General features: G+C 45.3%; 1 protein-coding gene across 9 annotated transcripts in view; it reads right to left on the bottom strand.

The window, feature by feature from the left end:
- Positions 1-17,442, bottom strand: part of COL26A1 (collagen type XXVI alpha 1 chain) — a 172,551-nt gene that overhangs the window by 34,478 nt on the left and 120,631 nt on the right. For all 9 annotated transcript variants that reach the window (XM_061470406.1, XM_061470407.1, XM_061470399.1 and 6 more), the window contains one exon: positions 4,638-4,699. In XM_061470406.1, coding sequence (XP_061326390.1) covers positions 4,638-4,699 — 62 coding nt within the window. The remainder of the gene's footprint in view (positions 1-4,637; positions 4,700-17,442) is intronic.

Below are 17,442 nucleotides of genomic sequence, written 5' to 3'. Positions count from 1 at the left end.
CTTGAAATACCAAGCAACTGCTAAGGTCCACTCGGCAGGACCAGCAGCAGCCTCTCAGCCAAGCAATGGGGGTTTCCCCCCCATCCCTCAGCCATGTCACAGTACCATGAAACATTTTCTCTTTTCCAAATAATTTCCCACTCCAGCAGGGAATTCTCTTATTGTCTACCAGAGAAAGAAAATACAAACCCCATAAAACATCCTCGACAGCTGCCAGTATCTCATGGAGCTGCTTGGAAGAAGGGGAAGACAGAGGAACATTTCAGATAGTGATTACATTAAAACTCCAAGCCCTGGTGCTTCAGAATGAAAAAGTACAGGGTGAAGGTGCTGTGGGGCAATCTGTCCTAAACAAATGGGGTGATTTCATATAAATAGCAATGTATTGATCAAACTCTGTGCACAGTACAAAGATTTTCTTTAAAACCTTTCAGAATCTTCTGTGTGGGGAATCGCATTACAAGGGCTGTTTTCATGCAAAAAATATGCATGTCATTTATCAATCACACAATGAATCCATCAGACACTAGATATGTAATGTTATCTCCCTGCCTTAAAGCTGGAAGTGAGATGCCATAAACTTCTCAAAAGTGGTGGCAAGAGATAAGACTGGGTTATATCAACTCAGATCAAATGCTTCACACTCAAGCCCCAACCAAAAGCTGGGATTAATACTGCACTGCCCGTAGCTCCGTGGTGGAGTTTGTTACAATAAGAAGGCATTTCCATGTGGGTGCCTGCTTTCCTGCTGCAGCAGCAGCTCTCTGACACTGCAGCTCTCCTGAGTTTGTCTGGGATCAGTCCTGTGACACAGGAGGGCAGCAGCAGGCTCAGGAAATTCAGAAAGGAAGGGTTGTGCTGGCCCAAGGAGAAAGCTTGACATGAAATGAAAGCAGGGTTCATTCTGCCCTCCCAACACTAGGGCTCCCTGCAGCGTCAGCGAGTGCTGTAGTGATGTCAATGCCAAGTAAGATGCTCATCAAAGAAGTAAGGTTTGGTGTGTTGGGGCCAGGGGAAGGGGTAGTTTCTTCTGGGCTGCACACTTTCTTGCCCTTGACCCCAGGGTCAACACAATCCTCTCTAATGTAGATTCCCATGGCCTGGAGATTTCAAGCTCAAAACCATCAGTCAAAGCTTTCAAATCTCTGGCACCCAAATGGGTCTGGTATCCAGCAAATGGAACAGGCCAACTCCACCCTGGGGAGATGACAGGGTAACTTGAAACAGGGGAGATGAGGATGGAACCTGATTCCATCTCCCTTCACCTCCTTTCCTGCAGAAAGATCTCCTACAGCCACAAGGACAACCTAGAGCAGTGTTAAAGCAAGCACAAGACACGTGGAGAGTTTGTTCTGCTGCACAGTTCAGCCATGTCTCAGTCTCTCCTCTCCAAGGGCTATACAAGCACTGGTCCCTAATGAGTCAGTTTTCATTCCACTTGCTCTGTGTTTATTCTTGCCTCCTGCTTTCTGATCCAACTCTCATATTACAAAAATCAGAGGGTTACTTTTATTACCTCATTTGGACACTGATCTTACAAGTTGGATGAACCACCTCATCCTTGTAGTAAGAAAGATGAGACCATTTCTGGTTAGATCCCCATTTTTGGGGGGGACACCTATAAAAGCCTGCAGAAGAGGAGGTACAGAAGGAAGAAATCACCCTTCCAGCCTCTTCTTCCACAAGTGAGTCTACATTTCTTTAACTTGCGCTTTACAGCCACTGGAGGACACACATGCATTTTACATACCCTCAACTCATAACCAAGAAAAGCTCTGGGCCCCTTGTCCCTATTGCAGAGGTCTCAGAAAGAGATTGGTTTTCACTTGTCCCTAGCCTGCTCTATTAAAGCAAACCCCCTCACCCAGCACCTACCTACCCAGGTTCAAGGTGCCTTCAGAGGCAGCTTTCCACACATCTGCTCTCACCCTTAAGCCTTGCAGTATTTACAAGTCTGTCCAAGGTCCACGTGCCTCAAAGCCCTTATGGCAAGTGCCAATGACCTCACCTGCCTGAAGCTGACTGGCTATGCTGAGCTGGCTGATCTTACCCACTGCCATTCCCCAAGCTCACCATGGTCATGTTGGGCTGAAATTCAAGAGAGCAGGGGCAGCAAAACTCCTCAACTTCAGCTGTCTCTAGAAGGAGTGGGACCGTGCCAGAAAACTCTGTCTCTGCTCATAGGAAGGATGAACTTCCGCATCTGCCTTTGCACAAGATGACAGCGAATTTAGAGGGGAGCCAGTCTCCAACACTGGCAAGGGATGTGTGTGCCCATCCAATCACTCCTGCCTTCCTCTGAACAGCTTCAGGCTGTTGTGATGAACTGAGACATTACAAGAAGACAGTTTGGAGAACTGAGAGACAGCTTCATATCCAGATCACCCAGCAAAATAGGGATCTTCCCCCAAAATCTAGAGTAGGAATGCAGACAATACTAAACAAACGCAAGAACCTTTTAAATGGTGCTGGCTATTACTGAGTAACAACTGAGGTCATGGCTACACAGATCGAACTGAACTTAACCCTGAAAAAGAATCAGTGGATTTCTTGTGTACAGCACCAGCTGTGTGATGTTTCTTCACTTTCCATTTAATTGCTACAGTCAATTTTTGCACAGCATCCACAACTTTTCAAACAAAGTGGAAGCCACAAGATTGATAATGACACTGCTGGGCTGCAGAAGGCACCCTTACAGAGACACAGCCTTTAGTACTTCACTAGAGAAGTAATTCATTCCCCTCTGTAAAAGTAAACCCTTTGATGAGCTTTGCTGCACAACAAGTGTCCTAGGTTAGAGTAGGAGACAATGTGCCGCAAAGGCAAGTGGTCAGCAATCCCCAAATACCATAAGCAGCTGATGCCAACATCAGGGAGCAGGTTGCTTTCAGGTCATGGGAGCATCACCCGATTTAAACCAGCTTCCTATCTGTAAGACAAACCCATTGACCTCAGTGCAGTTTCACTCTGGGCTAAGACTTCTCTAGTATACAGACAGGACCTCCTTCCTCTTCCATGAAGCCCCACCACAGCCCTGGCTGAGGCTGCCATCAGCTTCTCAAACACTGTTGCCTGACACAAGTGCTGAGCAGCACAAGCCACAGAACTTGGGCGTTCTCGTGTCAGGACACTCTTTGGCTATCATTTTCCAGTGAGCCAGATATAGAAAATCCTGGAAAGTGAAGGAAGGTACAGCTGAGCATGGGAGGGCTGATTTACATCTCTCTGAGGCTGGTCTCATGTCTGTCTTGGATTCAGGACTGCACACGCAGAGGTCAGTCACCAGGCCCTGTCTCCTCTCCAAACGCCTCCAGCTCCTCGCTGCCAAAAGACACCAACCTGCCAGGTCCCAGTGCTCAGAAAAACAATCCAGCTCATCTTTGTCCTTTGCACTACAACAGTTGTTTTCACTTGAACAATTCTGCTCCCCAGAACTTCACTCCCCCCACCCCTTCCTTTTCCCGTAGTGAAATATAACTGTGAAGGCTTTGAGGAAGTTCCAGACAACATTGCTCACTCCATTTCAGCACAGACAATTCCCAAATTACCATAATATCATGCACTGGCCTCAAAACCACCCCCCCCTCCATCCCAAAGGTTTCTCCCCAAATTCTTTTATGTCACTGATAACCATCAGTTAATGAATAATAACAGCAGCACATGCCTTAAAGGAACCAATGCAGTATATCTAACAGCCAGGATTGGGCTGTCACAGGAGGGACCACAGATCAAAGGGGAATGACTGACTCAGCTGCTTTGTTGCTGGACTGGAACAATTTATCTGAATCCCAGTAGGTAGAAATTAAAACAATTTGCAGGGAAAAAAAAACCCACAACGTGAAGGTCTCCCCTTAACACTTGTCTCCACTAAGCTGTGCGTGAAAGCCTCCCATCTTTCAGCAGAGGGATAAAAAAGCAGGACTGGATAAGCACTTGAAGAGCAGGCTAATAAGCAACTGTTCTTACAAAAATCTACGTACCCTTACTCCTCTGTGTTACAGTCTACACTGGTAAGGTTGCTACGAGGAATTTTTAGTGAGAGAGACAAGAATCAGACTGCTTCTTCCCCAAGCCAGGGCAGTCACTGCTTTATATCCCCATGTTATCAACCAGCAAGAAGGCAAGATATTTTTCATACAGCTCTCTCTGCCCTCTGTCTCTGAAGCAAAACCTGAGCTAACATGTCCCAGTTGAGAGCAATGAGCTATTTATTGTTTAGTAGCAGCTGCACGCTTGTGACAGTGGTGAGCATAGCCCCAACACAGCACTACATGGGAGCCAGTGAGCCCATCATAAGGGGCTTGTAGCAGGCAAGCACAGCAATGGGAATAATGGCAACATAGGGCATGTTATTTCTGAGCTCTGAGCATTATCTGGGAGGAGCTGAGCTGAGCAGCCAGAGAGAAGAAAGGAGGCAGAGATGCAGCTGCATGGGAAGTGGAAGGAGCCAGGTTAGAGGTGAGCAATGCCTGTGTGCACAGCAGAAGGGTTCCTGGTACAGAGCCACCACCACAGCGTGTTCCTCGCTCTGCATGGAAGGACAGACACCAGATCTCTGCAGGGCTGCCAACTACCCATCTTTTTCACCAGCAACACAGAGATTTTTGCCCAACAGAAGAATAAAGGCAGGTCCTTACCTTGGCCTCGAGCGTGTTTAGCCTCTCGGTCATATCTGCTAGTCTCGTGCAGTTCATGCATTCTGGAAAGAGCAAAACAAACCAATGTAAAATTCCTACAGACCTTGTATTTTACCCCATGGCTTTCAGCCTGCGGACCCTGATCCCTGTGTGATCTAAGGCACGCAGGATTCAAGATCAGTTATGGGATAGAAATGAGTATTCAAATCCACTGCACAGGTAAGCAGCCATAGCCGCATTACATGAACCTTGTGCGGGGATATTTAGTGGGGCAGAGTGTGGAACCTAGCTCCTTATAGGTAGAAGGCAGATGAAATAAAACATTAGTTGTCATGGTGCCAACCAGCATTACCTGTTGTCACCAGCAGAGACACTGCTACTGGTGTAAGCTGGTGCGGCACATGCTCCCACCTCACAGGACGCGAGGCTGCACAACCACTACTCCATTTAGCTCTGTGCTGCATCCTCTCCTACACTACATTGTGATCAAACACGAAGGAAAGCAATGAATATACAAAATGCCTGTCTCTGTGGAGTCCTGCTCCATCCCTGCGCTCCCAGGCCCTGTTACCATTCCCACAACAAATCATCTGTCTCAGTGACAGCAACAAAATCTAAGACAGACCCCAGGGCTTATGCAGACCGGAGCTGCAGCATGAAGTGGTTTCCATCTCACTTTGCTGCATAGAAGTAACAGTTAGGCAGCAACCACCAAAGGGGTCTTGACAGGGTGCCTTAGCAAGAACAAACATTAACATAACGGGTTCTGAGTGCAGTTTAAAACGATTGCTTGATCCAAAGACCATCACTTCTCTAAGCAGAAGGCCTGCTGCTCTGCCTCTGTTTGCATTTCAGCAATTTTAAAGCAAGTGAGGGATGATGAAGCCCTGAATAAAGATTTAATCAACAAGGCACTTTCCCAGCACTTTGCAGGAGTGTTGAACTGCCTGTTCCCAGCTCTCAGAGCAGCTTTCCAGGCTGGACACTCAAGTACCATGACTTCTCAAGCACAGAGGATTCAAAAAAGGGAAAACGACTTGCAGCATGAAATGTTTCAGAGAGTAAACCATCCATAGTCAGGTGATGAATCACTGCCATCTCATGTGCCACAGAGGAGAAATACATCTGTGTGTGTGTTTCTGGGCTCCTTAAGGGCCAGGGCCAGTTTTCATTGACCACAGAAAAGGTATTTAACCCTGGTATTTCCAAAGTGCTGGGGATGCTGACTTGTAATTCTTAAGCCCCTTAATAGACCATTCAGGTGTAGCTCAGGCTGAGGTTGTAGCAATGCAGGGGATGATGAGTAAACTCAGTGCCTACCTATGAATAGGAATAGGTGAACATGGGTTTTGACCTGACCAAACATCACCCTGAATCCTAGGACTTAGTTGTTCCCCCTAACAAGCTTTGTCTCCTTTTGCACAAGGAGCCCCAAGGAATCTCTCCAGGCTTCACCCACAAATACTTCCCAGTTTTATGAGGCTCGTGGTATGTAGTGATGGCTCTCAGCCATGCAAAGAGTTTAGCACATTGGCTCGGAGGGCCAGGAAGCTTGGCTGTTCCACGTTAGTGATTTACAGTCTAAGAAGATTGCTTAAGTGCTAACAGCAACCAATCACCCACTGCATAAACCTTCCCAAAAAATTCTCTCACTGACCCTCTATGAGGAGCTGTGTGGCTTCCCAAAGGAGCTAGACATAGAGTTTCCACCTCTTGATACCCAACATTTTGCAGACAGAGCATCTGATGGTTCAGGAGCACTTAGATTGAGGGGTTTCCTTACAGGTCAATACTGACATTGACTTTCTTTTATCCAACAGGAAATAACATTTATTTTTGCTCTCTACAAGATATCTTGGGCAATATTTTTTGGCTTTAATTGGCTCATGAAGTGAGCAAGTGCCATAAGTGCATTGTCCCACAGGGAAGGAAATGGGTGAGGCTTGTTTGGTCTAGATCTGCTTGTAGTGTGTAAAACAGGGAATTACATCCTGCATGTAACCCACTTCATGCTTTTGATCTTGCTCATCCTCGTAGAAAGATAAGGCTGTATAAATCCAGTGGTCCCAAGAGCCAGAAGGAGTACCAGATGTGTTACAGAGCAAATAAAATATGGGGTCCCATTCTCCCTTCTGCTGGCTTGCACATATTAATAACTCCCATAGGTTTAGAGAGACTGACTTGACTTGTCTGAAAACCATCTCTGTGCGTAACTTGTGATGGATTGATCATTTAAGCCCTCTCTGGAGAGCTCAGCTCATAAAAAAGGGCTCATACTACCCAGGGGTGAATCAACCTGCATCCTGGGGAGGATACTCTTGTCTCTGCCAGACAGTGTAGGAACAACATAGTCCAGCAGCTCTCTGTTCCTAAATAGCTCTTGAAGAGCCCTTTCAGGTGCATTTGCAGCACTTGATCTGAATGAACAAAATGACATAAGGGGGGAGGAAGCAGCAGTGCCACTGGATGGTGAGATTTGTACCAATATCATCTTCATGTCAGTGATGCCTGCTGAAACATACGGAAAACACAGCCCAGGTCAGAAAGAGAACTGCTTAAGCTCAAGTTGGATTTGAACTCCATCCTTTCCTCTCTGAAATACCTGGAAACCCAGATCCACACCCAAGGTACTTAGCCTGGACCCAAAACACATTTAACTAATCCAGCAAGTAGACATCCTAATGAAAAAAAGATCTTCTTGCTAAGGCAAGCCTCCTGCCAACAAATCCTTGTGACATTGCTTGGACGGCTAACCAGCAGCTGGACCATGCCTTCAAACAGAGATGAACGCTCAGTACTGCAGCTACAGAAACTGCATTCAAAGCTTGCTCACAACACACTGGGGATCAGGCTGCTTTGAAGGCTGGGATTGGTATCTGTCCTTGCAGAAAGCCTCACAATGGTGGTGACAAAACAAGCCAATAAATATCTTCCCTGACTACTAAATAGTATCTAATCCTGATAGCTGGAGGTTTCAAGACCTGAAACTGTGAAGCTGAATTTTCTGAACAGGGTGAAAGCAGTTTATTAAACAAGCTTGAGATTCTCACATCATTATTCCACATGCAACGAATAGAACACTGGGACAAATACACATACTCTCTGACCTAGAACTCCAGAGCAGACACTCTTCATATCTGCAGAAATCCATCACTTGTTGCTACACAGAACCACAGTTTATTTCCCTAGTTGGCAGATTTGTATTTTTGTAGCTAAACTCCAAGAAAGGAGTTGTGATTTCATTCTGTGAAGCCCAACCTCAAAACACATGGTAGGATTTGTTTTAGAAATATTCCAGCAGGGAGGATAATTGAGATAATGAACATGAGCCTGTACCAGCATATTGCATGATACCCAGTCTGTCTCCACGATGTCTCTGTTACTGTCCTAGCACACCTCTCCCTTCCCACCCTCCTATTCCCCCTCTCCAGCTGCACAGGTAAAGCAATGCAACTGCAGGAAAAGAAAAGTCTACCATATCAGAGATGTGGTGGACTCCATGTGCTGTAAAATAACAAGTCATGTACTCTGTGACCCACTTAACCCTGATCCAAAGATTGCCACCTATGACCCCTCTTTGAGTAAAGGCCGAGCCAGCGCCTCCAACGTTGCAGCTTTGCACTTGGCGCTAAGCCTGCAGCTTCCACTCTGGATCCACTCCTACAAGCAGTGACTACCAGTGGGAATGCCTGACTTCAGGTGCCTTGCTAGCTTGGCATTCCCACATTGCAGCATTTGCATAACTTCATCATTAAATAGCTGCACACTTCAGCTGCTCAAGGGTGAAAGCCCTCAAAGTCCTCACTTGACTTGAGATAACAAGCAAGGCATGATAACAGCTTTATAGCAAGGGGGCTCTAATGATGCCAGCACAGTTACTGCAGCGGCACTGAGGGCAGTAAAAAAACCCAACCCCAAGCCAACGTCACCATGCGGCCACAGGTCAGAGTTTTGTGCAAAACGGCAAAGAAACCTCTTGGCATCTCTGCCCCATTTCTCAGCTCTGACAGCCCACGCTCATTTGTATACCCAGAGTCTCTGCAGAATATTAAAAGGGCTGTTGGTTTCCCTGCAGCCAGATGCTCAGTAGATATAAATTGCACAGCTCAACTGAAGTCAAGGGATCAAGGCTCTGTCTGTCTTTTTCTTGATGGATTACTCCAAAATTCATATTTCAGAGGGGAGGCGGAGGAGGTGGTTTATAGCATATGAAAGGGGAGAGAATTCTGGAATCACAAAGCCTTTGTTTAAACAAATAAAATCTTTGCAGCCAGTTTTTCCAAGACCATATTCTGCCATTACAAGAAACTTCAACCTTGCAGTGCAGTGGGGCGTAGCACACAGTCAGGCTTTGGGACATGAGAACTGCATTTGCAACTCATGCTTCAACCTGCCTGGGACACTAAACAATGTACTTTCCTTATCCAAGTCTCTCTGTCCTTTCATCCGTTGTTAGTGTAATGTTTCTTCTGTAAAGGACCAAAGGTTAGATGATGAAAAAGGACCTAGTGTTACATAGACAGAAATAGGCAAGTGTGCACAACCTGCCTAGCAGTTCTTCTCTCTCCGTCTAGTGAAGTCCACTACTTCCATTGTACTTTTCAGAAATGGCATACACAAAGAGGACAAACTCTGTTATCCCCAGGGCTGGGGGAACAAACCAGAGCTGCCTCAAGCTACGCCAACAGCCCACATTTAGAGCACTAGGAACACAACAGCAGCTCCATGAAACACAACACAATAGCTTTAACTCTGCGAGAGCAGGGACACAGTCAGGGTTACTCCAAGCAGGTCTCACGGGCGCACTTACACATCAGTAACACGCAACTTGAGCAGGGCCAGTTTGAAGAATATCTTGTTTTCCAAAGGAAGCAGGAGTCCAGCTTTCCTCAGTTAGAAGATACCTTTCTCCAGGAGAAGTTCAGAGCAGTCTCTGAACAAATCTGGAAGACCATGGATGAAGTCAGCTAAATTAGTCCAGGCAACCACGTTCCTTTGCAAGGAGAAGCTCAAAACAACCAAGGGAAGTAGGAAGCACAGCTAACTTCTACTGTCAACTTAGTGAGTGCCCCAGATGTTGTATTTGGACACTTGGGAGATAAACCACCAGACCACTGATCCCTCTACCCACTTACTGCCACACACATACACGTTTTTGACAGCTAAAACCCAGTAACACTTTCAAACTCCAGCACAGAAGAAACTTCAAGTCAAATTCCACAGCATAAATAGGAACGTGGATATCTCATGCCTACCCAGGTGGCCCTCAGTAGGGGACAGCAAGCCTGGGCTTGCATCTCCACCCCTCTGTAATTTGTCTGATTTGACCCTTCCAGCCTTTTTACATGGATACTGAGTTTCCCTAAGTAGTTTATGTTCTGGCCCTTCGCAAAAGCTTTCGCCAGTGCTTGTGAAGGATAGCAGGCCCAAGCCATAAATCACAGCCAACCTGGGATCTATTTTTTCAACACGTTTCCTCTAATGAGAGTCAGATGTTGGCTAGATATATTAATTGTACTTGTTTAGAATCAGTCATGTCTGTAGCTCTGGAGCAGGGTTTGAGCATGTGAAAGGCAAAGGGCTGACAGCAACTGTGGAGAGGAAGAACACTTGTGCTGCCCAGTAGCCTCTGGTCTGAAGAGCAAACGGGAATCAAAGCCCTGGAGAGCAGCAGGAGGGAAGGGCTCCCACTGGCACTTCGTATGCCGTGGCCACAGCTCAGGTCCCAGTGAGCTGGACCAAGAACTGGTTCCCTGCAAGGGGAAGCTCTCCATTTCGGTTGTGTAGGATCATTGGACTCAGCTCTAGGAGTCTGTTTGCTGCCACAGGATTTACTCATTGTATGCATAGGGCCCCGGAAGGCCAGGGTCAACCAGAGCAGCGATGCTGGGACTGTCCAAGGCACCTAGCTGAAAACAGAAGAGCTCAATAGGTCCTTCCTCTCCCCAAATTTCAGTGTGTTCAGCTGAAGGGGAAATCTGTGGTCTTGCTGAACTGCAATCACTGCATGCTCTAACCTACGTGCAGAGGACACCAACCAAAAGCCTGTATTGACACAGCATGCTCCTTCTGCTCCCAGGGCACAGGAGCACTGAGCAAGGCTGGGTCTCCCCATGGGGAAAGGCAGGAAGAACTGAGACCATCTTCCTTTTTGCCCCCTTTCTGACTCAAACTACCACTGCAGACCATAGGCTACTCACTTTCAATTCCCAAGTTCAAAACCAGCACTGACACAACCCCACAACATTTCTGCTTAGCATGACCAAGAGCATAATTCAAGTATCCTACAGATAAGGAACTGGAGGCTCAGAGAAGTTTGGTCTCATTGACCAGCAGGTTTGCTCTCTCCCACAGTTTCCACATCAGGATTCTGCAGGATAGAAAGTTTTCTTTTCACCTGTAAATTGTGAGTTATTAGGTGGCCTATCGATATGAAACAGAACACCTAGAGAATATTTCTCTCTTTTTACTATCATTACAGATAATTCACCATCTCTGCTAGGAGACCCTGTTCACTGCCAAAATGTCTCTATTTGTAATCTGTTTCTCTTATATCTCTATTGTAATAACCCTTACCCTTAACTTTACTGGCTATCTCCAAATAGCAGCTCAAATTTCCTTTCTTATGAGAACTGCCATCCGATCTTTTCCCTCCTGCAAGATATGCATGTTTCATTTTCATGTCTACTTTCTTCTACCTTCTTAAACAGTAAAAAGAAGTTGGGTGTTTTTTTCTTGAATAAGCAATAAATATTTTTGTTATCATGATATTCTGTGATTTTGAAGTGTTTGCAGCAACAAACCTCAGCAAAACTGAGTGAAAGGGAAGCTTACCACAAAATGCACTTTTGGAGTACCAACTACTATTCAGGAAGCCGCATAAAATCTGATACATAGCTTCAAGCGAAAAGAAATGGGGGGCAATGTTTAAGATTTTGCAATATTCTCTCTAGATGTTTTGTTTTCAATGATTCTCATTGTTATTTAATGACATATTTCAGCCTTTCAGTTTTGAAATAGCTCTTCTTTCAAACCTCACCTAAATTAAAATTGAAATGAAGGAAATTGTCTTAAGTGAAACTAAACAGTTCATTCGGGGTCAAATGAAATAACTGGGGTTGACCCAAAGCCATATTTTAGTTATTACATTGTGTCAAAACCTTAAAAATTTCCATTTCAGTTTCTCCTGAATCATTTTTCTTTCCAATTCTTTGGTTTGGCAAACGAAGCCCAAACCCCTCAGTTATTCACCCAGGTCTATTCTTCAGCAGCTCGCATCACTCACATTGTTTTATTTAAGATTTCACACATGCACACTCCCACACCACTAACTAATTTTATACATAATTGCTCTCAGCCTGGGGATTTGTGCTCTTTCCCAGCGCCAACAATCTCTTTTGCTGGTTAGGCCTGTGCTCTGCTAACATATGGAATTAGATCATGATCATTTATTCACAGGCAACCACGAGTTGTGAGATCCACGTTCAATCCATCTTTATCTGTCAGAGTAAGGGTTAGCAGAGAATGGCTGGATTTTGAAGAGACACTTTTTTCTAGAAACATTCTTATCTATTATTTTTGGATGACACCAAGGGCATTTTACTAATGTAGCCCAGTATAGTTGCCTGAAGACTGAAATGACCCTGATAATAAAGAATTTGTCTATCCAGCATGAGTTTGTTAAAGCCTTGCTGACTACAGAGCTGCTGAACATAGTGCTCCCAAGTGATGCTGGTGGTACTGTGGGTGCCTAGTACTTCTGACACTTAAAACACCCATCCTGGGAGTCCTTCCCTCTCCTGTTTCACCGTTACACCACTGCATGGTAGTACAGCACACTGAAGAAAATCAAAAGGCAGAATATAAAGACATGATATGTGTATACAAACCTCTCACAGCAAGATAAGGCTATATGCAAGCGAGTTTATGAGTCCCCAGACTAACAGGAGGGAGCTCACATGCCTTCCTGCCAAGGAAGGTGAGGGCACAGAGCCCTCCTACAGCTGGTTCAGACCTCACTGTGCCAAAATCCAGTGTCTGACACCCACCATCACTGAACCAGACTCACTATCACTTCCTGATCTATGACATGGAGTGATACTTAATGGGACCTGACCCCAGTCCCAACATGGGAAGCCTGCTATGCTTGAAAGTTCATCTCGCATTGAAATGGCCTCACATCCCTTCCAGAAGAGACTGTTTTCCCCTGCTGGGAGAAGCAATCAGGGGAAAAATGCAGTCAAAATATGGCATAATGTAACATGAAATAAGGAAGCAGACAGGACAAAAGGAAACATGCAAATCGAAGCTCACCATAAAGTCTGGAGGGAGTCTTATAATACTGGTTCTGCACCTGTGTATTCCAGGTCAGAGAATCTCTCACAGTCCTGAGCCAAACAACGTGTGCTTAACTGGAATATGTCTTTCAGAAAGACACTCCAGAGCCAGACAACCCAGATTTCTTTAGTGAACTGCATCCAAAGTTAACCATTGTATAGAAAATATGCATCTTGTTTCCAGTTTGGACTTCTGACATTAAATTCTATCCCTGCATTGAGTTTTATTATACTTCAGCCTACAAGGCTGCAAGACACCTCTAGGATTAGATGCCTCCTCTCTGTACAGACCCTATAACCCATAAACATATTACATTTAGGATGCTCAGTCAAGCATTAGTGGTTCCTCATGCAGAACATTCAGCACTGGCTGCCTTTAGCCAAGACAAAAATTAGCTGAGAAAACAATATGGAAAACAATTGTTTCAGCAACTGAAAAGGAATGTCTGAATTCAGAAGAATTTGGCTCCCCGAACACCAAAATACTATATCTGCCCATGCTTTCTACAACACCCATGCTTTCCACAGCAAATACACTGATTACTATTATTACTACTACTACTATTACTATTGCCAGAAGTGCTTTTGCAAAGCTTTAATTTCCCACGTCAACATTTCAGGTTCAACCCACCCTGGTTTGGCCATTCTCCCACACTTCTCTCCTCCCTGGGGGTCTGCACAACACCCCATAGTCCTTGTTCAACGCCCCATGTCTCTGCACAAGGCAAAAGACTGTCACTCAGCACTTGGGAGCTGGAGTGAAATGGTTCAAGGATACAAGGTAGTCTCTTGAGGACCATTTCTCTGTCTAATTACCCTTTGCTGGCTTTATCTAAATTCACCCTTTGCTGGCTATATCCAAGTCCCTGAGCTCTCCAATGGTCCTCACAGATCTGAGCCAGCAGAAAGAGAAAGCTCTTCCTTATTTCTCTGCAGCTGGGTTTTGTTCTTTGAGACACCCAGGGACACTGGGGAGCCAGGAGACCCAGCAAACCCCTCATATCATCTGGTCCCCATAATGTGAGGAACAAGGTAACATTTGCATCAGATTAGTGGATAGAACAAGCACCTTTTGTTTTGGTTTTGTTGTTTCCTTGTTAACTTCTGGGTGAAGAAACATTAGTAAAGGGAATACCCACTTGGGGTTAGGCAGGCACTTTCCAGTTTCAGGTTTGTAACTCTTCAAATTAGCTACACCAGGCTACTCTAACTTGCTTTAGAATGAAAAATCAGAGGATAGCCAGAATCAAAATGCTCTCCAGAATTCCCACATCTTGTTATTTTAACCCAAAACTCCCCAGATGCCTCCCAAATTTGGGGATCCATTTACTTCCTGATGGGACGGAGCCCATATTCACAGTTTGCCTCCTAGTACTTTCTCTGGTTTGATATCTACACAACATGGAGCACCATATTATAAAGCATCCCCTAAGAGACATCATGCTGGTGGTAGTTTGAGGAGGTTCATTTTAAGATTCTAGCTGCCTCCACCTTGAAACGTTCCTTAAAAATGCCTTAATGGCAAGTTTAGACCCATGAATGAAGTTCCAGCATCCAGGGAGATTTCTCCTGGAACATGGCAAGCATTGGGTAAGGCTGGGTGTAAGCCAACCTTCTCTCCCACGCCTGTCACCCCATGCACTCAGCCTCAATATTATGTTACTCCTACAGCTGTGGAGAATCTGACACTGAATTTTGACCCTCCCTCTAAGCACTGGTGAGGAACGGGGAGAACAGCCAGGAAGTCCAACCTGGACAAAGGCGGAATGGAGCAATTTGTCTGCAATACATCAAGAAGGAACCTGATATCTCCAGAGATACTTTCATGTCCCCAACCCCACACCTTCTTCTCACAACAGCTCAGCATCACTAACCACTCCAGAGCACCAGGCAACAATACACTGGCAAATAAGCTCAGACCAAGGCTTTAAAATAACACAGCTAAAGGATAGGGGCTCAATGTACACTCACTGTTTCCTGCTGCCACACAATACTGCTGGCAATAGGGATGATGTTGGCACTTTCAAACCAGAACAGAGCCAGACTGCAACTGGAAGGAACAACCATAATTCTCTTGCAGTCAAAGCAGCTCCTTGGTTTCCTACCCACTGAGAGTTTAGCCCCAACAGCACAATCGGGATATTTAAGGGCAGTTCATCAAATCAAATCAAATCTGTTAACTGTTTAAGCTCATCTTTCTCCATGAAATGCGCCTAGAAGACACCCTCAAGCACTTCACTGAAGTTAATTGCCCAAACCCAAACCATCACAGCCCACAAATCCTTTTAACTTTGAGAACTGACTTAATGCTGAGCAGCTGCCAGGCACTCACTAGCTTGCAGCCACAGGAACAGCTTTCTTATCAATAAAGGAGGATTCCTGCAGACGCAACACCCAGTAATGGCAATGGAAACGACTCAAATGCCTCTGCTTTGAGATTAGGATATGCCCAAAAGGTTGCAGGCAGCAAAAAACAGTGCTAAGTGCAGCTACAGGCCAAGCAAGATGCACATTCAACATAAACAAAGGAGCAGTCCCCTTCCAGAAGCGTGAGGACAGCCAGCATGGGGATGCTATAAAAACATCAACGTTTGCTATAAATTGCTGTGCTTCAAAACCCAAGGCACTACACTTTTCCTCAATAGGAAATAACTGGGCTATCTCCAAAAGCTGTTGGTAAATGAGGACTTGAATGGTGACAATTGCATCAGTACAAAAGCAATCTCCTATTTTAGCCCAATTAGTGCTATGCTAAATCATCAACCCAGGCATTGCCTTTTGCAGTTGAAAGACACGCATCTGTGAGGCTCTTCTGTTGCATGTGGTTTATATTACACTCTAGCACAATATGCATAAACTAATGCTATTCTACACTTACACAGCACCTCATCTGGAAATCTGAAAGCCATTTATGAATGGTGGGCATCTGTGACATTTTACAGATGGAAATTGAGGCACAGAGGGATTCAGTAATTAGCCCCAGACTTGCACAACGAGTCAGCTGCAGAGCAGAGCCCATTATTTGTTGTGTAGTAACATCTAGTGTCCAAACACTGAGGGAGAGACAAGACTTTCCCCCCCTAAAAGTGTACAAGCATACCCCAAAATGCCACCCATGTCTGCGTCCAGATGAAGACCACTGAGGAATAGTTGGTGTAGTAGCATATGCTGCAGTCCAGCCTCCCCTGGCAAACAGATCCCTTGCTCTTGTAATCCAAACACCAGCCAGGAGAAGGGTTAATATGTCTGAAAGTTCATCTGCTTTTTCCACATCAGTTGATCTAATAAAGAAGATTGATTCTCCCCACAAATCTGGCCTCACTTTAACAAATCATTTGATTTGACACAAAGAACTATATTCAGATAGTTTAAATTCCACTTTAGTCCCTGAAACTGAAGTTTCTGATGGGCTGAATGCTGAGGAACAGCCAATAGGAAGGACCAGGCAGAGACACCCACCTCGGGTAGGGTCGAAAGTGCCTGAGTGTGGCCAGAAGCCTCTGCAGAGCTCTCACTGCTGTAGCGCTTATGAGCCTACAAGGAACAGAAAACAGACAGCTTTTCTATACCTTTATAAACACAGCAGCAACTCACGCTTCTGAAGCGCTTCCAGTACCTAAACGTAACACAGTATTACCTTCCCACCTTGCCCAAGCCAGTGGGATGGATGCCTGGAATCACATTCCCAAGGTATTGGGATGCAGGTCACCAAGGGGCAGAAAAAGCCCAAGACAAAATTCAAGTAATCCATGCACTCACATTAGAAAATTTTCCGATTATGTAAGCTTGAAAAGATAGAAAAGCATCTGCAGTCAGATCTCTACTGCAACTTAAACCAGAGCTCATTGTTAGCTCTCTCTTATTCCATCTTGGTCATGCCTATATCAGAGTTAATGAACGCTGAAGTGGGAAGGAGCTGATTTTACAGTGCCCTCAGCCTACCTGTTTCTATTTACGTGGCATATTTCCTCCTGCCATGCACACCCTACACTGCGCAATTTTTCTCTAGTCCCCAGGGAAGTTGTGGAATCCTTCATTTCATTGTTCATTTCTGAAGAGTCATCTCCCCTCCCAGACCTCAGAGAGCAAGTCCCAACTCTATGAGGAGCAATACATCTCTGCATTGCTGCCTGGCTCCATACTTCCAGAGTTGAGCCTACATCCTAAAAATCAGAGTATCATTTGGAAGTTAAATGATTTAAGAGCAAACCACAGAAGGAAACATCTTCAAACACAGGACAACCAGTGGAATCCCAAGCCAAATTGCTGATATGGCAAACTCCTTGCACAGTCAAAAAACCCCAGCTGACATCCTCTAACCCCCACTGTCAGGTTAGCAGAAGAAGAGCAGCATCAGATAGATTTTGCATGGATGAAGCCTTAAAGGTGCACAGAAGAAACCACAAAATAATCTACTATCTTGTCTCCTCAGAAGGCAGTGCATGGTATGCAGGTGGCAGAGCTACCCC

Source organism: Pezoporus flaviventris, unplaced genomic scaffold (assembly GCF_033815535.1).
Source record: "Pezoporus flaviventris isolate CSIRO_AGI_PZ_B2104156 unplaced genomic scaffold, CSIRO_AGI_Pfla_v1 ptg000063l, whole genome shotgun sequence".
NCBI classification, from domain to species: domain Eukaryota; kingdom Metazoa; phylum Chordata; class Aves; order Psittaciformes; family Psittacidae; genus Pezoporus; species Pezoporus flaviventris.
The sequence above is the reverse complement of the archived record's forward strand: the minus strand, read 5'-3'. Positions and strand labels throughout refer to the sequence as shown.